Source organism: Chanodichthys erythropterus, chromosome 8 (assembly GCF_024489055.1).
Source record: "Chanodichthys erythropterus isolate Z2021 chromosome 8, ASM2448905v1, whole genome shotgun sequence".
Lineage (NCBI taxonomy): Eukaryota > Metazoa > Chordata > Actinopteri > Cypriniformes > Xenocyprididae > Chanodichthys > Chanodichthys erythropterus.
The window spans coordinates 1,866,139-1,890,844 of NC_090228.1; the positions used below are offsets into that span (position 1 = coordinate 1,866,139).

The 24,706-nt window shown below is 36.8% G+C and overlaps 1 protein-coding gene across 3 annotated transcripts; it reads right to left on the reverse strand.

Annotated features, from left to right (window-relative positions):
• Positions 1 to 2,083: 2,083 nt before the first annotated feature.
• tulp3 (TUB like protein 3) lies at positions 2,084 to 23,487 on the reverse strand. Of its 3 annotated transcripts, none has more exons than XM_067390803.1 (12): positions 23,377 to 23,487; positions 15,609 to 15,650; positions 15,116 to 15,167; positions 9,138 to 9,300; positions 8,483 to 8,668; positions 7,621 to 7,754; positions 7,195 to 7,386; positions 7,011 to 7,123; positions 5,748 to 5,865; positions 5,577 to 5,675; positions 5,320 to 5,491; positions 2,084 to 4,146 (listed from the first exon to the last, which is right to left on the reverse strand). In XM_067390803.1, the coding sequence occupies exons 1-12, from the start codon at positions 23,391 to 23,393 to the stop codon at positions 4,013 to 4,015; spliced, it is 1,422 nt and encodes a 473-aa protein (XP_067246904.1). In that variant the 5' UTR covers positions 23,394 to 23,487; the 3' UTR covers positions 2,084 to 4,012. The 3 variants fall into 3 exon arrangements, with proteins under 3 accessions (XP_067246904.1, XP_067246906.1, XP_067246905.1); XM_067390805.1 differs by lacking the exon at positions 23,377 to 23,487 and adding an exon at positions 18,122 to 18,651; XM_067390804.1 differs by lacking the exons at positions 15,116 to 15,167; positions 15,609 to 15,650; positions 23,377 to 23,487 and adding an exon at positions 11,728 to 11,828.
• Positions 23,488 to 24,706: the final 1,219 nt, after the last annotated feature.

The window sequence follows — 24,706 nt, forward strand, 5'->3', positions numbered from 1 at the left end:
GGACTCGACCTCGGGTGCTGCTGGTGTTCTGTGGCATTTTCTCCTTTCTGAAATTGGTTATACTGTGGAAGATAACATAAGAACTGCTGAATAAACTCTCATGTCATGAAGACAAGTAAACCATGAGCTGTCATAAATATTCCTACCTGAGGGTGTATGTCAACATAATTATCTTCACATTCTCCAAGGACTGCAAAAACTGTGTGCATTAGACTATTTATCCAAGGGAATCGTGATAGTGTATTAATCTATTTAACTAGCAAATAGTTTCACCTGGCGGTAAACAAACACCCGTGAATAGAAATCATTTGCCTGAGGTAACCATAGCAACCCGAGTAGTCCGTGTTTATCACTTTTTAGTTTTTATATATGTAAATATCCCAAATACACCATAAAAAAAACATTAGTGGTCTGTTTATAAAATTTTATTTTAACAGCTAAATCTTGTCTAGCTGTGATAGGGACCATTAAGTTGCGCGTGACGAACAGATTGCGCCAGAAAACGTCCTCTAGACGTTTTCAAATGTAATTCGCACACTTCATAATCTCATAATCGTATGGTTGATATTTCAAATATTTCCGAAAACATTAAATAATTAAATAATCCATGATATAATTAATTGTCGTCAGGTTAAAGTGACTCACCTCAGAAAAGGCGCCATTTACCTCAGACGTATGCGCACGCGCCTCTCCTGTTAGTACGCATGCGCAGTCTCAGGCGCGCGAAATACATTATGACAGTTTTTTAAAAAGTAAACTGACATTTGATTTGAATTGCACTAATTATCTTATTGAATGATTAATAAACACGCCACTGATTTTACAGTGTTTCCCAGATTAGAATGAAGGTTAATATATGGACAAGATATAAAAAATATATAGCAAATCAGGTTGAAACGGCTAAAAATCTGTGCTTCCAAGGTTGCAGATTATGCCACACGATAAGGATAAAAAGTAATGCATTTCTCCTTTTTTAAATATTATGACTTTTAATTACTGTATTTCTACCAACAATGTCATCTTAAAATACAGTTTGTGCAAACAGGTTATTGTTTTAAAATGAAAACAAAAATGTTTTGCTTTTTTAATATACATATAAATCAGTACACTCTTGGCTGACACACACACACACACATACACACAACAGATGATGAATATCAACACACACATCAATCATATCTAAAGAAATTCACACTGAACAGGAACAAATGTGCTTGAACTTCCCTTTTTCTAGTTTCTCATGATGTAAACTCAGCATTCAGGCAATATTTACACTACAGCAACATGTTAAGGCAACGTTCACAATCCATGCAGCAGCGGTAATAACCAGAAGTGTGCGTCAGTTTTCAAAGGTTAACACAAGGGCACGAGAGGGAAGCTGGAGGATTGAGACGTGGCCAAAGAATCCAGCGTTTCTCCTCATTTATCAACATGCAGAGTGTTTTCTCAGGGATTGTTGGTGAGCAAAGACTTAAAAAAGACAAATAATGAACCACATTTAAAAACAGAAGGTGTTAAAAACGTCATATTCTAACATGAATGCAAAAATACAACATCATTAGAATAAAAATGTAAATCTGAAGAAAACACGTACTCATATCACCCCAATATCAAAAGGAAAAAGAGAAATTATATTGTACCTGAAGAAAATGAAGCATTTTTTTTTTAAGAGCGCATTTTCACAGCTATAATGCATCTGTATATTTACTGTCATACAATTTTTACATTGCTTTTTTGTTTAATTTTCTTCATGCAAAATATAACTTATTTTTTTCTTTTAATCTCAGGGGTGAAATCTGACCAGAAATGGTTCTTAAAGGGATAGTCCACCTCATTTACTCACCGTATGGTTGTAATACCGCATCCCCTTCTTTCTTTTTCAGAACACAAAAGGAAAAATGTGAATAGCGACCAGCATCAAGCTTAAAAAAAAGGAACACTCCACTTTTTTTGAAAATACGCTCATTTTCCAACTCCCCTAGAGTTAAACAGTTGAGTTTTACCATTTTCGAATCCATTCAGCCGATCTCCGGTTCTGGCGGTACCACTTTTAGCATAGCTTAGCATAGTTCATTGAATCTGATTAGACGGGGGCTCACGGGCGCTGCGTAATATCATTGCACTGCTGCAGCCATGGAACAGCAGCAAAGTTCCTTGATTATTACGCCTGAATGAGAGTATAGTTCCTAGCCATATCAGCCTAGAAAATCACAACTTTTTATTTTCCGTCGGTCTTAGTACACGATTTAACTACAGAAGAGTCAAGTTTTAAATAGGAAAAATATCAAAACTCTTTGGTCATTTTTAAGCGCGATGCTAACGGTCTAATCAGATTCAATGAACTATGCTAAGCTATGCTAAAAGTGGTACCGCCAGAACCGGAGATCGGCTGAATGGATTCGAAAACGGTAAAACTCAACTGTTTAACTCTAGGGGAGTTGGAAAATGAGCCTATTTTCAAAAAAAAGTGGAGTGTTCCTTTAAAAAAAAAGATGCACAATGATCCCATGCAACATGTGTCATATCCCACTTTTTCTGGGAGAGTTTGGTAAAAAACAAACCAAAACAAACCAAAATGTAATGCATTATTTAACAAAAATACATAAATATCTCAAAATATATCTAACAAAAATATCTCCGGACCAGAACTCTTTTGTCAGTCAGAATGACAGCTGACAGACGTGAACGCGATAATTTCTTGCGACGAACACAACCGATATATTTACCTCAGAAAAGAAGGTACATGTATTGTATTTCATGTTACGTTTTTGTTAATCTTGATTTTTTTTATTGTGGCACTAATAGAGTTTCATGAACGTGCACAGAAGATCTATGGCCAAAGGCAGGATTTTTTTAAATAATAAATAATACATTCAATTTCGTTTTTTTTTTCCACCAAATCCTATCGTAAACTAGCCTGACTTCGTCATACTCATATTCTAGGCAGAATGTGAGTCTGATACTGCTCCATTGCACTTGAATTATGGGGCGTGTCTTAACCGAACCAGTAAAAAAAAACCTCTGCACTCAATTGGATAGACCTACAACCAATCAGAGCAACGCAGTAAGTGACGTATGTTGAACTTGTACTGGAAGGACGGCAAACACATCTTTCCCATGGACAAATGCCTTGATTGCGGTTCTTTGTTCGTCTTTTAAAATGAATGCGCTGTCGATTTCTTTTATTACAGACGTGATAGCGGAATCTAAACATCTTACTTCTCCAGCAGTCATCGTTGGTGAAAACCAATTCAACCCAAGCGCTCTTTGATGACGTGGGTGGTTACGTAACTGCAGATAGCCTGTCCATCATCGATTAAAGCCCTCCCTAGCAATTTGATTGGCTCGGCCTTCTGGGAGCCGAGCATAATTACTCCACAATGGATCGAGTCCAGACCGAATTTCCCGTCCAACAAATGTTGTAGGCGGGGTTCGGGCTGGCACCCAGGCTAATCGTAAAAACCCAAAGAACACTTGGAATATACGGCACGTGTTGCAGCAGACCGTCTTTTGCATCTTTTTTAAAGCTTGATGCTGGTCTGAAAAAGAAAGAAGGGCGAACGGCATTAGAACAACACCAGAGTGAGTAAATGATGACTTTGTTTTAATTTCAAAGTGAACAAACCCTTTAACTCCCTATAGACGTACTTCTCAAATCCATCAGACACTTACAGAACATCACAGGAAAATATCATAAAAATCTCTCAGTTTCAGAAAATCCCTTAGTGTCTTTTCTATTGGTCCATTAAAGCATCTTCTCTTTTCGGAAAAGAGAAAGCGAGCGGGTAGATAACTCACACGATCATCTTAACAGGTAGTAAAAAGTTATAAGATTTGATGTGTTTCATTTACAAAACAGAATAAATTTGGTCCTTTTTTCTGATTTATTTGGGCGGAGCACAAATCCTCTTCCTCGGGCGTAACGTGGCGAGACGAGACGATTGTGCTCTAGTGTCCTGAGTGGAAGAGGGCCATGTGTGTGTTCGGTGTAGAGGTGAAGTGTGTCACAGCATCACTCGCAGGCCAGTTTGCTGTCGAAGCTGGACAGACCGATAGCAAACGCCTGCAGGGCACACATGGGGTAGTTAAAGTCCAGAGTGAAGATGTCCTCTGCCACACGGCCAAACTGCATCACAATGTAATCCGCTGAAAACAAACCAACACACAATCACAACAGCGCAACTGGACCAGGAAACAAACCTTGAATGTTGGGCTTGACAAAAAGTCTATTATATGAAGAGAAGGGTTATTATCGTTAGGGATGCACATTATATCTGCCACTATATCGGTATCAGCCGATATATGTTCATTTTTAATGTTATCGTTATCGGCCCGATAAGAACATTTGGCTGATATATTAAAACTGATAAATAATGGATTATTTTGTTCAGCTGAGACACAAGATGGCGCTATTTATAAGTAAATCCAATTTTACAAAACCAATACCCGATTCTATGAAATGCGTAAATATCGGTAAAATACCAATAAAACCGATTATCATTTATGCATTAATGTCAAAGTCTTACACTCAATTCTCAATGTGCCACAAGATGATGTCATTTATCGTTAAATTCAATATAACAAAACCGATACCCGATTATGGGAAATGTATAAATATCAGTAAAAATATCGGTAAAACTATTATAATTTTGCATTAATGTCAAAGTCTTACACGCAATTCTCAACATGCCACAAGATGGCGCCATTTATCGGTAAATCCAATATTACAAAACAGATACCCGATTATGGGAAATGCTTACATATTGGTAAAAATATCAGTAAAACTGATTATAATTTTTGCATTAATGTCAAAGTCTTACATGCAATTCTCAAAATGCCAGAAGATGGTGACATTTATCGATAAATCCAACATTATATAACCGATACTCCATTATGGGAAATGCTTAAATATCGGTAAAAATATCGATAAAACCGATTATAATTTTTGCATTAATGTCAAAGTCTTACACGCAATTCTCAAAACGCCACAAGATGGCGCCATTTACCAGTAAATCCAATATTATAAAACCGATACCCGATTATGGGAAATGCTTAAATATCGGTAAAAATATCAGTAAAACTGATTATCATTTTTGCATTAATGTCAAAGTCTTACGCGCAATTCTCAAAACGCCACAAGATGGCGCCATTTATTGGTAAATCCAATATTATAAAACTGATACCCGATTATGGGAAATGTTTAAATATCTGTAAAAATATTGGTGAAAGAGATTATTGGTCGGATTCTAACTAAAACTAAAAACTGTTCTGAGTGGTTGACAGATTAGTTAGGTACTCCATCTCAAACGAGTAACTTACGGTCATTGTCGTGGACGATCTGGAAGTTCTTGACGGAGGCCTGCGTGACTCTGCCGTGGAAGTTTAGCACGTATGACTGCGTGTCGTCGTTCCACACTGGCGCTTTATTATGCAGCTCTATCAGATTCTCCAGCGAATGATTCTGCCATTTACTCAGAAGAGACTCCTGCTCCTGAAACACACACGCATTCATGCATCAGTCGCAGTATGCGCACATAATGAAGGTTTGATTGACAGCTGTCAGCAGAGACACTCACACAAGGGGGCCGGACCGGGACCCGTTCGAAATTCATGTTCATGCCGGGAATGATCACAGTCATCTTCCGTGGCCCTTTGAAGCCCAGAACATTGGTCTCCTAAAAACACACACATAATGATAAGAAGTGGCCAAAGACACAATGAAAACATGGAAACAGACACACACTCACATAACAAATGGCGGCAAGCTCCTGACGTGTGTTGGTTTCCTCCAGCAACGCTCCGGGGGTCTTCGAAGGGTTCGTGCCGTTATCATAAACGGTAAACTTCGTTCCCATCAGATTAGACCTGCACACACGTGAAGCTTGTATTTTTACAACAACACTAGGATTACTGAGTAAAAATGTTTATTATTTGGGCTAAACACTGTCTGTCTGGGTTTTCAATCCTTTAGACGCCATGGACCCCCAAAAATTATCATCCTCGAGCGATGGACCACAATCCTTAAGTTTTAAAGCTTTATATTTTCATGTATAAATTATACTGTGAAAAAGTTATATTAAAATGTGTAAAATATTTAGTTCCTATCACAGTAAATTACTTTTTTTTCTAATCACTATAGCAGTGTACAGTTAGCTGCATTATTTACTTACGTTAATCAAATTTATAGTATTTATTTATTTTAATACGATTTTTATAATTTTTATTATTTAAAAAAAAATCTTATTTATTTATTTATTTATTTTAAGTCCATTTTTAATTCATTCATTAATATCAATTTAATATTTATTTATTTTAATCCAAGTTGTATGTATTTATTCATTTTTAATAAATTGTTTTTTATTTATTTAATCAAATGTTTTATTTTAACCTCTCCTACTTAATTTTGTATTATTCATTTAATTTTTTATTTACTTATTTATTTACTTTAATCCAATTTTTATAATTTAGTTATCTTTTAATCTATTTTTTATTTTCTTCAAACTTTTAATTAATCAATTTTAATCTATTTTTTATTTATTTACTTTTTTTACATTGTTAGATTTATTTACTTAATTATTTTAGTCTAATTTTTTAATTATTATTATCATTTTTTTATATTTTATTTAGTATAAATTAATAAAGTTATTAATAAATTAATAAAAAATGTTATAATTTATTTATTTATCTAATTCTTATCATTTATTTATTTATTTTAATAAATGTTTTTACACTGTTTTTCTGTAATCTTTTTCATGGAGTTTGTTCATGTGCTCTCATTGTAAATGCAGTACTGGAAGCACTATTTGCCCTTAAAAAAACAGGGATGACTGGAAATTATTTTCTGCAGTAACAAATGCTTTTAAATGATCTATTAAACAGGAAACATCCATCCCAGGTGATCCGAACGTTAGTCTGAACTACATACGATCCGATTCCTCAAACCCCATATGGATGTCACTTGTGATCAAATCACCTGAGATCCACGAGTTAATACCAGAAATAAAAGTCACCTCAGTTTCCCTATGAAGCTCTCGCCCTCCCGGGACAGATCCGTGGCATCTACAGAGATCAGATAGTTTGATGTCTTGCTCTTTTTCCTCTTGCGTCCAGCCAATAAAAACACCTGATGAAAGAGAGAGAGATTGAGCACGAGAACGGACTAAACGTGTGGACGTGACGGCCTCAGATCGTCACCTTCTTGCCGTCTTCCCTCTCCAGGTGCATGAAGTATGTGGGGTAGAGGCCGCGGTCCATGCCCTTCTTATCCCGTGAGATGCGACACTTGACCGTGACTCCCCGCGGAGCCGGACGGAGCACAAACTCCTCCAGATTATCCACCTCAATGGAGGAGCCCTCAGCCGATGGAGAACTCACCGGGATACACTCCTGAAAGACATTTAACCCACATGAGTCAGTGAAGAGAATCCATCATTAATAGCAGCACAGACTGCATTATATTGTAATATATAACTAATTATTTGTATATAACTATATTATATAACTAATTTTTTGTGAATGGACAGTTATTAGAAATATGACAGAAAGAGTTTGCTTCTACCACAGTTTGCTGTGGAAGAATATTATACCGAATGAGATTTTGTGTTTTGTGTCAGCTCTCACCGTGTTGGATTTAGTGCTGGAGGCCGACGCAGGTCTCGTGCTCTCTGTGTTCGGGGACAGCGATCGGCTTTGGTCTTCGGCTTCATCGTCATCATCCTCGCTGGCTTCATCGTAGTTCATGCTGCCCGACAGTCCTGAGAGGAACAGAGTTTAAAGAGCTCGAGATGAGGAACAACAGCCGAAGATCTGCCATTTACACACAGTCTCCTGAGACACACACACACACTTCATCATCCTGCACTAGACTATATGTGTGTGTGTGGGTGAGTGTGTGTGCTTTTCTTGACATTTTTAAAAATGTCCCCAGTAGAAACATGCCAGTGGTCATATATATCAAGCTAATGAACGAGCACGGTATCGTTATCAGGGGCATTATAAAATACTGTGAATGATTCTAGAGAGGGTTATTAAACTTTTTTTTAAATATTTTTAAAATTCAATCTGAACTAAAACATGCCTGACGAGACATCTGAAAATGTTTGTGTTCTTTTGTAAGGAACCATTAAAGGGATATGGTTAAAATGGTAAAAACAGTATAAAAAGAAAGTAAATTAAGTTTGTTTGGAGTTTTTTATGTAAAAATGCAACATTTTCTGTTAGGCTGTGTGTTTTTTTTTCATATGGCCAGTATATTTTTTCAATTGTTTTCAATAAGAACGCCGCATATTTAAAAACACCAGCATCATGACAAGGCTATATTTCACACAGAGCGCTGCACACTTGTCGTTTTTTTCTGGTCGCTGAAAGTTGAAAAATGTTCAACATTGAATTAAGCATTTTTAAATTTAGCAACACGTGCCGCACATGTACTCAAAAGTGAAGCCAAAGCATTTTGATATCTAAGTAAGCGTGTGTGTCGTACCGCGTCTCTGCAGCAGTGTGTGTATGTCAGTCTTGGGTTCCAGCAGTGTGTCGGTGTCGGCGTCTGTCTCTGGCTCTTCTGCGGTGGGCGGTGAGGGCTGCTGCGGCTGACTGACGGACAGAACCTGGATCTTACTGCCCAGATCCGGAGCTTCCGATCCCAGCAGCGCCGCGGGCCCGTCGATACCTGACGGACAAACACGCATGAAATCATTCACATATATGGCCGCAGGGCCAAATATTGAATGCAAATCATAGCACAAGATTTTTCTAGATCTATTTAGCAGGTGCAGAGATAAGGGCTGTCTTTTCATTTTATTTAGTTTGACCATGGAAAACTAAATAAGTCAGACTCCAAAAAACCTTCCCAGAGAGAGTGAAGGACAAACAACAGATATGAGTCACGAGACACAGATAACAGAAGCAAAAACTATTAAACAAATGATATCGAAGCAAAACAGAGGAGGGGAAGACAGAAGTGAATAAGGCTACGTCTACATTAATCCAGATTATGTTAAGTTCGTTTTGGCCTTCAGTCCGCTCTGAGACAATATTTTTATGTCCTGTGAAAGCTGAGCTTTTTGAAGATGCATTTTGAAAGACACAGTGAGGAGTGTTTTGATTGAGCTCTCAAAGGTCACGTGTGTTGACCTCACCGTCAAGGATGATGTCACTGGCCGTGCTGACCTGGGTCTCCACGAGCGGCGCTTGTTCCTCACTGCGGCGGGGCCGTGAGCGCCGCGGACGTCCCTCTGAGTTTGGCTGGACCATCAGCGGCTCCTGCCGTTTCCGCCGCTGCTTCTGCTCCAACAGTGCCCTCTGTGAACACAAATACACAAAGAGAAAAAAGATTGAGTCTCTTCAGAAAATTTCGACAAAACCATTCATATGGGTTCATTTTTCAGTCTCTTTATGAATTTTTTGAAGTAACAAAGTGGTAGTTGCGTAGACTGTCAATTAGCCACTTTCACACTTCCAGGTTCCGGTTTCGCTATTGCGAAATGATGCAGTTTCCATTAACTGATGTTATGCAACTTTTTTTTTCCACTCGCAATAAGTCATTAAAAAAATCATGGCAACGGATGTATACCGCCCACTGCACTAGCCATTATTTATAATCAAAGGAGACGTAGACGTGTTATCCAAGCATTAATGGCAAGGGAAGCCCCTTACACTTGGGAGCGGCCACCTTCAAGGTCTTGATAAATTCAGATTGTGGCATTTCTTTGTTGTTTAGAATCCAGTAGTCCCATAATACTTTTGTCTTTTATGAGTTTAATGAAGAACTCTCGAATTCTGTCCAAACCAGAGGTCGTGTTAGACTTTCGCACCGTCCGTCATTTTGACGGACAGGATAGTAAAAATTCTGTCATAATCAATTATTACCCATCATTTTAATTTTTTTTATTTTAATTATAAGACATTTAATAGTTTCCTTTTCGTCCACATTTTCATTTTTATTCACAAGCTTACAGGATAAGCAAATAGGCATAGCTTTGCATCTATTTATATTATGAAAAGAAAGTTATGATGACTGTGTGTCACTTTTCAGTTTTCATCTTGAACAGTTGTCACGGATCGTGATTGAACGCGATCATCCCTTCCTCTTTACTACTTTACAGAACGAAATAAACATGAATGAACATCAGAAAATATGTTGAAAGATAAGATACAGTAGCTTACCGAAATCTGTATCTCCTAATCAATTCAATCAGTGTTGGAAACAATGTCACGTAACATTAAACCTCAGAAAAGCCAATCGTGGGAATTACAGTTACAAGTTAAATCAGCCTGAGTGTAATCTGTCAAAATGACGGGCGGCCTTCAGATTTTTCTGAAATCTGTCAATGACGGAAAATTTTCGGTTGACACGACCTCTGGTCCAAACATACCTCGCCTTCTTTAAAGAATGATCGACTTTTACATACTTCAGGTGACCTGTAAATGTGAAGGAAAAAAAAAAACTTTCCATTGCAGTTTTGCGAAATATTCCTTTTTCAAAAAGCCTGAAAAACCACCTCCCATATATTGCGTAAAAATATATGCGATATATGGGAGTTTTTTCGAAATTGACGTGTTTCCATTGGCCGTATTTTCAAGTCGCAGTTTCAATTTGCACAATTTAAAGGGTAATGGAAACACGGCTAATGATAGATAGCTGAGCCTAAGAACCAGTTTGGGAATCAAAGTCTTTTTACAAATTAAATATCATGAAAATGTTTGAACGGTCTTTGAATGGTGATTTATTGGTGAGACTACAAAGCTCTCATTAAGCTAAATTTAAGAACTAATTCGAAGTGATGGTGGTTAAATTGATTATATTCTGTGTCTCTATGGTGATTTGCTGAATGAGTAGCTGCATAAGCCTATACTGTGTGTCAGCTGGTGAAATAAAACCACCCGCCGGTAAGCTCGAGCAACGGTCTAAGTGGCCGTATAAGCTACAAACAAGTAGTAAATAATTTCTTTGGTGATTATACAACAGACAAAAGAGAAAAGTTAAGAAGCGATATTTGAGAAAAGCGCTTATTAATCTAATTGCCGCAGACCCATAGCGGAAATAACTTTATCCCACGTCACATAATTTTCAATTCTTGTGAAAAACGCTAATGGAGAGACAAAAATCTCTCAATTTCATTAAAATATCTTTATTTGTGTTTCGAAGATGAGCGAATGTCTTAAATGTTTGGAATGACAAATGCAGAATTTGCATTTTTGGGTGAACTAACCCTTTAACACGAACTAACAATGACCAATACTTCTAGAGTATTTATTTTGAATGTATGTTATTTTTTTATATATATTGATATTAAAAATAAATGTTACATCTGTTAACATTAGTTAATGCACGGTGAACTAACATGAACAAACAATGAACAACTATCTTTATTGATGAACATTAACAAAGATTAATAAATGCCGTAAAAAATATATTGCTCATCGTTAGTTCATTATAGTTAATGCATTAACTAACATTAACAAATGAGACCTTATTGTAAAGTGTTACCAAATGACAAAAACACATTAAAAAAGTTTATAAATCTTAAACTAAAATGAAAACTGACAATATAAAAAATAAAAGCTAATTCCAAATATTAATAAATACTATAATAGTATATAAATAATACTGTTCAAATGTTTGAGAGAGTATAATAGAAGGATAATCTGAGATAAAACGTTGAGAGCACAGGAAGTTAACTAGAACAGACAAGGATCAGGAGGATGTTTGCAAAACGAATCACTCACAGAAAGATGAATAAGTTGACGAACACTCGCTAGAATCATCCTTACGACAGCAGAAGCGAACAGTGTGTTTGAGTGTGTGAAAGAGAACTGGAATGAGATGACAGCAGATGCCGACAGGAAGAGAAATGAGGGCAGAGACACAAATGAGAGTTTGAAAGTTTAAAAGTCAGGCGGTACCATCGAGCCCACGCTGAGGGCGGCACCGCTTCACAGGAAACCACATGAACTGTTTTACAGCTGAAAAGCTCTCAAATATGAACAATAATACTGTAGCACCTCTCCTTGTGTACACAAGGACTACTGGATTGAGTTTCATGTTATTGTATTTTATTGTTTTGATGTGTTACTTTGTTTGGATGCATGTTTGTGTTTTACTGTGTTTTGATATGTGTTTTATTAGGGGCTTTCGCACCGGAGGAACCTTTTCATAGTTCCTAGAACTATTGGCTGAAGTACCCGATTTTGCCATGTTCGCACCGCAGGAACTAGGAACAATTTTAGCTGTAGGAACTTCTTTTAGGGGAACTAAATTAGCTCCTACTTCAGAGCTATCATTGACGTAAGTGTACGTTGATTGGTGAAATGCATGTCAAACACTGGCACCCGGCATTTTTAAAAAGCCGTGTAAACATATTTACCTCACAAACATGGAAAACAGTGATAACGGCATAGACCTGTTGTCTGCAGGGTTGTGTTCTTTTCTCTGACTCTATGATATGTAATACTGAAAGAGATTTCGTCTCTTAGCACCACTTTTTGCTCTTTCAGATGCATAAATTATGTGTTTATATTCCATTTCTGTTAACGTAAAACCCACAACACAACAAACACAGCTCCGATCACGCCATCCTCCATCCACCAGTTTTTAGCGTTTGTAAATGCAGCGCTTAAAGACGCCGCTGTTGGCCGCTTCAGAGTTCCTATTCCCGGTGTGAATGCAATCAGGAACATGGCCCGGGGAGAAATTAGTTTTTGGAGAATTATCCTAGTGGCTAGTTCCTAGAACTGAGTTCCAAGAACTATTCGGTGCTAAAGCCCCTATCGTGTTTTGATGTATATTATTGTATTTTTGTGTTCTGATGTGTGTTTCATTGTGTTTTGATGCATGTTATTGTGTATTAATGTGTTTTGATGTGTTTTGTCTTTTGACACGTTATTGTGTATTATTGCATTCTGGCATGTATAATTGTGTTTTATTGTGTTTTGATGCATGTTGTTGTGTATTATTGTGTTCTGGCATGTGTAATTGTGTATTATTGTGTTTTCATGTACGTTGTTGTGTTTTGATGTGTGTTTTGATGCACATTGTTGTGTATTATTTGTGTACTATTGTGTTTTGATGTGTGTTTTATTGTGCTTTGATGCACATTGTTGTGTATTATTGTGTTCTAGCATGTGTAAAGGGGGTCGCACACCGGACGCGAAGCTCGGCGCCGCGCAGCGCAGCGTCGCGTCTCTGACAACTCACAGGTATCGCACACCGGCCGCGCACATTATATACGCGCGAGCTCAATTTTGACTCGACTCCTAATAGAAGAGCTGCACAATGGGAGTGTTTTACGTCAACAAGGAAACGTTACATGCCTATGCTTTAATATTTCGCACTGAGGTTAGTGTACATGGAAAAATGGCACAACAAAGCAAAAAGGAAAGAAAATGCTACGTTTATTATACATTTTTAGACTTTATTCAAGCTGTTAAACTTAGAATGTGAAACTAATGTATCTTGCAGCACAGGGTGAAGTCAGCATGTACATTAACGACGATTTGAGAGAAATATAATATACATTTAATGTAAAACAATGTACATGGCGCTCTGTGGCGCGGCAGGATTTTAAACAACTTCCTGAGTCGTTGCTGGGCGCCGCGGACAGGCGCCGAATGTCGCCGCCGGTGTGCGTACTCTCATAGAAAACAATGCGTTCGAATTTTAAAGACGTGGCGCGACGCTGCGCGGCGCCGAGCTACGCGTCCGGTGTGCGACCCCCTTAATTGTGGGTTTTTTTTGTTTTGATGCACGTTGTTGTGTATTATTGTGTTCTGGCATGTGTAATTGTGTATTATTGTGTTTTGATGTACGTTGTTGTGTTTTGATGTGTGTTTTGATGCACATTGTTGTGTATTATTTGTGTACTATTGTGTTTTGATGTGTGTTTTATTGTGCTTTGATGCATGTTATTGTGTATTAATGTGTTTTGATGTGTTTTGTCTTTTGACACGTTATTGTGTATTATTGCATTCTGGCATGTATAATTGTGGGGTTTTTTTGTTTTGATGCACGTTGTTGTGTATTATTGTGTTCTGGCATGTGTAATTTTGTATTATTGTGTTTTGATGTGTGTTTTGGTGCACATTGTTGTGTATTAATTGTGTATTATGTGTTTTGATGTGTGTTTTATTGTGTTTTGATGCACGTTATGTATTATTGTGTTTTGGCATGGGTAATTGTGTATTATTGTGTTTTGATGCACGTTGTTGTGTTTTGATGCGTTTTATTGTGTTTTGATGTGTGTTTTATTGTGTTATGATGCACGTTGTTGTGTATTATTGTGTTCTGGCATAGGTAATTGTGTATTATTGTGTTTTGATGCATGTTGTTGTGTTTTGATGTGTGTGTTATTGTGTTTTGATGCACGTTATTGTGTATTAACACACATTATTGTGTTTTGATGTGTTTTATTGTTTTGATGCACGTTGTTGTGTATTATTGTGTTCTGGCATGGGTAATTGTGTATTATTCTGTTTTGATGCATGTTGTTGTGTTTTGATGTGTGTGTTATTGTGTTTTGATGCACGTTATTGTGTATTATTGTGTATTAACACACATTATTGTGTTTTGATGTGTGTGTTATTGTGTTTTGATGCACTTTATTGTGTATTATTGTGTATTAACACACATTATTGTGTTTTGATGTGTGTGTTTTATTGTTTTGATGCACGTTGTTGTGTATTATTGTGTTCTGGCATGGGTAATTGTGTATTATTGTTTTGATGCATGTTGTTGTGTTTTGATGTGTGTGTTATTGTGTTTTGATGCACGTTATTGTGTATTATTGTGTATTAACACACATTATTGTGTTTTGATGTGTGTGTTTTATTGCTTTGATGCACGTTGTTGTGTATTATTGTGTTCTGGCATGGGTAATTGTGTATTATTGTGTTTTGATGCATGTTGTTGTGTTTTGATGTGTGTTATTGTGTTTTGATGCACGTTATTGTGTATAATTGTGTATTAACACACATTATTGTGTTTTGATGTGTGTTTTATTGTTTTGGTGCACATTATTGTGTATTATTGAGTTTTGACATTATTGTGAATTGAAGTGTATTATGATTGTGTATTTATGTTTTGTGTTTTGTTGTTTAATTGTGTGTAAATGTGTCTCACCTGTTTCTCCAGTTTCTGCTGTCTGAGGTTCAGACTGTCGTCCTCCAGCGCACTGAAACACAACAAAACATTGCAAACCCGTTTAAAACACACACACAAAATTATATCGTCTCATTCAGTAGATAAGCTCATTATAATCACCAAAGGCAAAATCTGATCCTAAAATACATAATTTGACATGCTGAAAGATGGCTATGAGCGTCCAGACCAAAACTTCAGTGTGAGTGTTTGCATCAGTCGTGTATCAGTCATTGTGTTGCTAGGCAACCGAGAGACACCCAAACGAAAGAAAATCAATTCCTCACAAACGTCCTCACATACACACATGTCTAAAAATACACACACACCCACACAGAGGCTGGAGAAACATTTCAAACCTGTGTTAAAAGAAATAGGAAACTTGTATTTTTGTTTACATGTAAAGAAAAAATTTAATTTGAGCCATAATTTTGTGTAAAATAATTGATTTGTGGTTGTAGTGAGTGTGCTGTACCTGGTGGTGGCGGTGGACGCGAAGCTGGAGGAACTGGAGGGTCTGGAGGGTCAGACAGACACAGAGGAGAGAAGCACACGAGAGAAAGAGTGAGTGATGAAGATGAGCAGTCTGAACACCTGAATGAATGTTTCATGCTCACGCTGTGACTGAGGTAAGATGACACACAAGCTGTTTGATGTGACACCTGTGTAACCATGGTTACCACCATCAACATGGCAACCTGCGATAACACCCCCCCCCACACACACACACACACACTCTAACAGATGCTCTCTAGAGCAGGAGAAAGAAAGAAATGTGTGAGAGGAAACTTCAGCTCTCAGTGGATCTGAAGATCTCAGAGGAGCAGAAACATCATCAACAAAACACACACCATCATCCATCCATCATCCTTCTATCTATCCAATCCATTTATCCATCTATTTATCCATCCATCCCATCCACCTATCTATCTATCTATCCATCCATCCATCCTTCTGATTCATTTATCCTTCTATTTATCCATTCATCCATCTATTTATCCATCCATCCATCGTTCATCCATTCATCCATCTATTTATCTATCTATCCATCCATCCATCTATTTATACATCCATCCATCCATCTATCCGGATCAAATGTTATATTTTTATGAATCAATCACTGCAAAAGTTCCCCTCCATGTTTATGGTGGCTAAAGTAATCAACCCTTCATCCATCCATCCATCGACTGTTGCCATTCTATTCTTCATTACCCAGAAAATGTCAATATTTGGCAACAACAGAGGCGTCATTCGGGAAACGAAACACACTGTGATCTTAATGACTGCAAACACACCTCACAAACACACAACAGAGCGGCTGTCCTCATGTGAATCCAGACCACACACACCTCAATGAAACACACACACACAATCTGAGAAACTTTCAACTCACCTGCATCCTTTGAACAGTAAACCTGTTCTGTCTTGTGTGTGTGTGTGTGTGTGTGTGTGTGTGTGTGTGTGTGTGTGTGTGTGTGTGTGTGTGTGTGTGTGTGTGTGTGTGTGTGTGTACCTGTACGACCAGCGGCTATAAGCGGGCTGAGAAGAGCTCTTCACCGTTTCCATGTTGAGTGTGTGTGAGTGTGTGTCTGGGTTTCGGGCGTCTCTACCTGTGTGCAGGTCATGTGAGATCACACGCATGACAGCCGCAGGTGAGCCCTCAGGACTGCTGCTGGTTACTATGGCAACAACACCCCACAGACGCCCTTTGAAAAGTAGGATGCTACGGAGCGTTTGGTGTGCGGGAGGAACCGAGAGACCTCTGAAGTGTGAAACCTTCACCACGTGAAACCCACAAGTTTAAAGCTACTACACACACGTCTGCTAACATTCCCAGCTAACATTCTCAGAACTTTCGCTCAAAGTTATGAACAAACGTTCTACCAGTAACATTAATAGAATGTTAGTTCAAAGTAATCAAGTCTTTAATAATGTTCTCAAAATGTTAGTGCAAAAACATTATTTAAACATCATTCATGGAACTTTTTTTCAGAATTTATTATTTATTTTAGAATGTTCAGAGCACATTCAAAAGGAACATTCTCAAAATGTTTGCAATATGATAAAATTGAATGTTCCTTTAACATTTGTAAAAATGTTTTTGTGCTAACGTTTTGAGAACATCATTTAAGACCAGATAACTTAATAAAAGTTCTAATACTACTGGAAGAACGATTGTTCATAATTTTGAGAGAACCTTGCCAGAACAATCCCTGTTATATAAGTTCCTCTTTATCTCAGTGTGAATGTGTTCATGTAAACAAGATGTTTTTTTTTACAGTTTAATGGTCTTTTTGAACTAAAGAGGAAGTTTTGAGGAACTTCGCAAACTTTTATTTAAAAAAAGAAGGAAAGTTTGTTCTTTTAATGCAATGAACCCTTTGAATAGGTAGTGAAAATGCTGTGTAAATCAGTTTGGCAAGCAACCGTCTGCTATGTAAATTATTATAAATGTAAACACAAACCACAATCGCCTCATCTGTAGCGTGTCATTTCCTCTCACGGCTCTGATAATGATGCCAATCTCAGGCTGTGCTGTACTTCCACATTCATCTAATGGCCACCGTAATTACACCATAATGACACTCTGAGACACATTCATCATGTCTGTGAGTGCATGGACCATTTTCTGGTTTTGTGAAAGAACTCCTTGAAAATGCATGCTCCGATATGTGAATCCAAGCCTGCTGCGTTCATTAAGGAGATCTAGGAAACACATGCGCGCAAACACACAAATAAACATGCCAACATGAATGCAAATCCAAGCCTAATGCATTCAGTGTCAGTGCTGCTGCTTATAATAAACCACACGAGATCACGACTCTCCCACCATTCTGAATAGACATCTAAACAAAATAACATGTCATTTACTAAAGGTTCTGGCATAATGTTAACGCTGTACTTTCACTATTTATAACATATTTATACAATCAAAAATAGGATTTTAAAAATATTCATCCAATCCGAGAGACCTTCAAGAAAACTTACGGACTAAATTAGGAGCCGAACACACAGCAGAAGCTGTATGTTAAACAAAAGCTGCAGATAAATCCAAACCACTTCCTGTCCTTGTGCATCAGATGAAACCTCACAGAATTCCAGCTCACGGCATCATGGGAAAGGAAGGAGTGTGGTTCTGATAGGATTGTGTTTAGAGGACAAAACATACACAATGAAACTGAGAGCAGATGTCGAAAGAGATCTTAGTCTTGCCAACACAGTCGACTCAGGACAGTCTTTCATCCTCACCGCTGTCAGAACAGATTCATCCAGAACACTGATTATAACGACAGACTGACTAATTAATCACTCCCTCCATATGACCAGTATTAACAACAGAACAGTAACGAACAAAAGAACTAGAAAATTTGTCCAATAGAACAGAATGTTATATTTCTTTCTATAATCCTGTATCTTTATTCTGCTATTATTGCAAAAGTTTAATAAACAGATTAAAAAAAGAACAGAATGCAATGTTCTAAAAACAATAAAAGTATCAATATATTAATACATTTTAATTTAACTTAATTTATATACAGTACTTAATATCTATACCATATTTTAAGTCGTAAAAATAAATCAAATATTGTGTAGATTTTAATAGATTAGCTCTATTAATCACGGCTCATGGAAACATATTCAACTATATTTGGGTCATTGATGAATAAGGTTTTAAAAAATGTGTAAAAAAACATAATGGAGATATAATTAATTTTTATTTTTTTTTAAGATGTTAACAATGAGATTATGTGGTTTTTATAACCAATTAACACAGCCTTTGTCATTTTTTACAAGATTGACAATATTTGTCACCAAAAAAGTCATTTGGTTTAAGAAAAATTTTGGTTTTACCGAATGACAATATTTTCTAACAATGCTAACAGGCTGATATCTATCTAGCTAACAAAAGGACAATCAAACATTTTATATTTAGTACAAGTTTTTAAAATTTTACAACATTTTCCATGTTTTATAGCGGTTGCACCGAATGACCTGATGTTTCGTGACATGCGTATGATCAAGTGAAAACATGAATTTATCAAATAGTTAAGAGAGAGTTAGTTACTTTGCTTCAAGACCATGGGCCCGTTCTTCGTACGTCGCTAACTCAGTTAGCTGGATTTGATTGTTGACGATTTGGCATGGTCTTGGATCGTTTGGTTCTTCGAAGCTCATCCTAGACTTGCTGTCATAGCAACAGGTCCGTAAGCTTAAACCTGCTCGGGAGCAGGCTTATTTCATGTAAACAGGATTAGATTGCATCTTTTAAAGCGAAGGTGATGTTTAAAGTCTGTCCCAGCCTCTGCTACTTTCCCACAAGAGTACCCTAATGTAAACCAGGGACAATAATAATGATTTTTAAAAAAATGTGCAAATAACACTATAATGCCGTGTAGTGTCATAATATAGACGCCGACAGTTTTACTCTGTGAGAGATTCATTCGTGAGGGAATAATTACGTAGTAGGGCAATTCCAGCGCTATGGACGTGACATTTGGAGTCAAAACTTGAAATATAAACGCTCAAAGAATGCATTTAATAGTAACATATTGAACCGTCTATTTATATATTCATAATCCCTTACTAAAGGAGTCCAGACATTAGAAAAATGTCAGTCTATTCAACTGTTTTATATTTTAGATGAGGGAAATATACAGCGTTACGGACGTGACAAAAAAAGTCACTAAGATTTGGGTGACAACATATTTTTTAAGAATTCTGTGAATTACATTGCGCAAACCAAAAGTAATACTGCCCACTGAATGAAGAAGGGTTGGCTCTCTACAGAGCATAAAATAATAATTTTATTTCATTTTTCATGCTCGCATTAATGAGGAAAAAACAACGTTACGGATGTGACAGTTTTCCGTTACGGATGTGACCGGTCTGAAAGCGGCACAGAAGACTGGTTTAAAACTGCTTTAAAACTTTCACAGAGACCTCAAGCAAGCATTTAAACCACCAAATACTGAAATCTGGGATACCAGTATGGTAAGACTCCACAATTTATCAACTTTTTACTAAACTTTATACAAATATAACGTTATACTCTGTAGTGCCAAAGGTTATGGATTAGACCTATTTCTCATGTTGACAAGCATGTGCGTTGCTCAATTTAGAGACCATGATTTTCCTTCTTACAGAACTGCTTGCTAAAATACATTGACAAATATTAATGTTTATCATAAAGCAGTTTAAAATCGCATGTTTTCCCCAGAGTCAGGTGAACCGATTGACACTATTGCCAATCGCAATCATGTCAGTTTTATGTTTTGTGTATGAATGACCACACGTTTTTTTCGTCTAGTTTTCAGAGTTTAAAGCGGAGTCTTGAGTCAAAATGATCAAACTTTATTTCAAGTCAAAATTATTGCAATCTTATTATTTTCATTTTGTCAGCTTGATCGAGCGGATTGTGATCAATAGGCTAGGCTATTCATTTTTTAACCAACAGGTAAAAACGCGACATCCGAATTGTGTCCTATGAGACACAATGCTCTTCTACGTATAAGTTGTACTGTATCATATAAGCCTACCTTTTGATGTTCATATTTCATTCTCTGGCAAGAGGAAGAGAAGATCGGTTCATGTGCACCTGATCCGCCGCTTACAGGCGCTGCAGTAGCTAATCTGTCACGCGCCATAGGCTATTAAAGAGCGACATCTATTGTTTAAATTTTGTTATAAAATCGACTGAATTTGAAAGTTAAACCTTTTTCATATTAAAACTAACAAAGCACAAAGAGTATTGCGATTATTTGATATTTCCTGATATGATAAGCCTGAAACAGATGATAGCAATATAAAGAAGCAAACTCATAGGATTTAATATGAAGCGTCCGTAACGGTCACGTCCATAACGCTTATTATGGTTGTTCAGAGCAACGTAGTGAAATGAATTGTTGATCCTAATAAGCATAAACATAATTTAGCTTTGCATATAAAGTTTCAAGTTATTTGCATTTATAATTGTTATATGACATAAACTTAATCTTTAAAACGTTACGGACGTGACAGAGCACTGAAGCGTCCTGACCTCTTTATTCTAGCTCTTATAAATTCATCAGGCAGTGCTGTTATGATTAAATCAGTGTATTTATTTCTCAGGCATGTATCCATCTTTCTACACAATGCTTACTGCTAAAATAAATTTTAAAAAAATGGGGTCTTTGATCCCTTTTTTGAAAGCATGAAATATGGTTGGTTGAAAATTTAATTTAAGCATTGTTGCTTACCACATATATTGTGGATAAACAAGGCAATTTTCTTAAAATTTCTGTTAGAGCACATTAATACAGTATATTACAGACCTAAATGGACAATTTAAAAAGGGTTTCGTTCTTTTGGTTAAAACCTTTTTTTTTCATGGTAAAGATGACCTTTGCGTGGAATTGCCCAGTATTTTTTATTGGAGTTTTACACACATGATGTACAGATGTCTATGCCATACATGCATTTGTGCATTTGAACGATTTGAACCGCGACATATATTATGGGAGTGGCTTGATGAAGCGCGGGAGATGCAGATAACTTGATCTTGACCCTTAAGAAACTTTAATTAATGCTGTCAAATATGCTTCAAAGGTAAATTAGTTGCTAATTACAACATTGAAATAAAAAATTGAATGTACAAATAATAAAAATTGTGAATATAGCCTAAATAATTGGGTAATCATGTAAAAATAAAAAAAAATAGAGCCCATTTCATTTATCTAACATTTATGTCGTTCTTCTGTCATTTATTCGCTTGGCTGTTTCCTTATAAATGTCTAGAAATTCGTCAAGTTTTTCGTCAGGTGTCTTTTCTCATTCTATGATGTCATTACGTTGCCGTCTTGACTCCAGCCAATGCTGCATTGCTGATCAATGTTTCTACTATCGATACATATCCCCTTTTAAGCCAACACATGAACGCGCAATTATCTCAGATAACTCAATCCAGCGATACTAATCATACACAACAGGTGTGTTTGAAGAACCCAATTAGCTGGATCATGATTAGCACGATGATATCATCTTGGATTTGTCATTTGATCTCAGATGTAATAAGCAACGCACGAAGAACGGGCCCCATGAGTTCCTTTGCAGGTGTCTGAATGATGTCACATCCTGTCACATGATATTGACAGCATGACTTGATCCAAAATGGTTCCTTTATATCAGTTACTCCAAATGACATCAGTGAAATTCATTTTCTGGACATTCTTTCTCATAACAAAGCAATGACTTCTACACATAATTTTAATACCATTTTGCACTATGTTAATATATGATGTTATAAAATCATACCAAAATAAAAAAAATATATACATTTATTACATTTTAAGATATTTTAATCACAAATGAGATGGCTGTACTGGCCTTTGGACGGTTAAACCGAATGACCTTTAGACACATCAAAATCTTTAAAATACCTTTATATGTAGCAAAATATATTAAACCTTACATACATTGGATGTTATATCTTTGTTTTTTATTATTATTAAGGCCTTTGGACAGACAAAAAAATAGTTTAAAATTATGATGTCATATTTGGATACAATGTTTTTTTAACATTTTATTTAAATCAGTGCAAATGTATAGAATCACAACAAACACTAGATTGCTTACTTTACAATTAAAAAAATAAATCAATGACCTATATTATGATGTCATGTCAGTAGAGTAATGACGTACAAATTACGTCACACGATTTTATCAGAAACGTGAAACCACTGGATATTTGTAACGGTCGGTAACGAATTACATCCATTCATTCACGCGGCTGCTGGATTGATCAAATTCATAAAGATAATTTCATCAACAAGATGTTTGCTTTGATTTACAGACGAGTAGCTGAACCTCATATTTATTCATTTAAGACTGTAATGTTACACAGACATCGTGATGTTCATCTGCATTCCTGCTATCCTCCAGCTAACTGCTTCTCAACCGTTACACCCCATCAAATCCAGCTGACCGCGTTCATTCACGCTCTCCTGCTTCATTTTCCCCTCTCTTTTATTCGTAATCCAGCTGTTTCATTTAGATTTTATGTGTTTTGTTCTAAATCCGTGTGTTGTTTTGTGTTTTTAGCTTGATGGCTGATGTTACAGCACGTTCGAAACGCAACAGGACCCGCCGAAAAAACACATCAAAGTTACGAAAGACAAGATGAATCACACATGCACGCGCACACAGCTGTCCCAAAACGGATGCCACTTTTGCGTAATTTCTAAGAATTGTTTCCATCGGTGTCTTACCTGCTGTAGTAACTCATGTTTATCCGCCGTTGCTATGGATTCCTCCGCTGCTGCCGCGTCGCGTCCCTGTGCGCAAAACCCGCAGCGGCCGAGACGAGCACGCGCCTGCGCCTGCGCACATGGTTACAATTCCTTTGGTTATAATCGAGCTCTTCCTCAAGGGGGCGCGTAATGACTCAGGAAATCCACTCAGCACAGTTGTATTATTTTTTCAATCTATACATTAAAATGCTAGATATCTCACATCCGCGTATGAATGATCACAAACAACTGTGATTGGTTCATCTTGTAAAGCACTGTGAAAGGCAACGTAGGCGCTGCTGTCACGTGGCATTCGTTACCTTTCACACCGATTTTCAAAATGAACCAATCACAGTTGTTAGTGGTGAGTCTGCAAAAATAACTTACACTGGAATAATTCACTTCTGCTGAACACAAAACAAGATATTTCTAAAATATGGCTAACCAAACAGTTGATAAGCCCCAATGACTTCCATAGTATGGAAAAAATACTTTTTAAAAAAATTTGGATCCTAATATCTCTACTAGATGGCAGTAGAGTCACTCGTGATGCCACTCAAAGCATCTCTATCACAGTCAAACTACACTTGCTCTCATCTGGTTTAAATGTTTGTTACAAAGCAAAACATTTTTTTGTTGGCTGGTGAGAGAATCTGATAGAAGTGTTTGTGAACAGCCTCTTATGTGGGCTATTAGCCTAGACAATGGCAAATTGGTCATCTAACCACTCAAAAACTGCTTTTAAAGGTGGAATATGTAAGAATTTTGCAGTAAAATATCCAAAAGTCAGCCAGTGTTATATATTTTGTCCACTTGAGTATTTACAAGATCCCAAATGTTTGCAACTATTTGTAAATCATGAGAAAATTGCAATTTTACCCAAGGCTGCAGGACGTGTGAGGAGTCGCCTGTCAATTGCGTCATACCCGCGTTACCCTCGGTTTCCAGTTTTATTTTGTAGAAACCATGGAAACACACTTTAATATATTAAACATTTTAATAGACTATTTTGTGAAGTAGCTAACATAGCATAATCAGATGCAGCTTTATTTTTATTAACAGTTACAGAATTTTCTCCATCATACAATATGTTTTAAAATTAATTGCATGACATTTATCAACACAAGCCATCCAGCATTTAATCTGATATTGTAAAATGGATCTATCTTACTGCAGTGTGTAACAGTGTCTCACAGCAGCCGCCGAGCGAACGCACAGAGTAACATTATAACATCATTTTCAACACACTCAAATTTATCTAATATAATAAACAGAGCTGCGTTACCTCATACTCATGACAGGAAAAGCG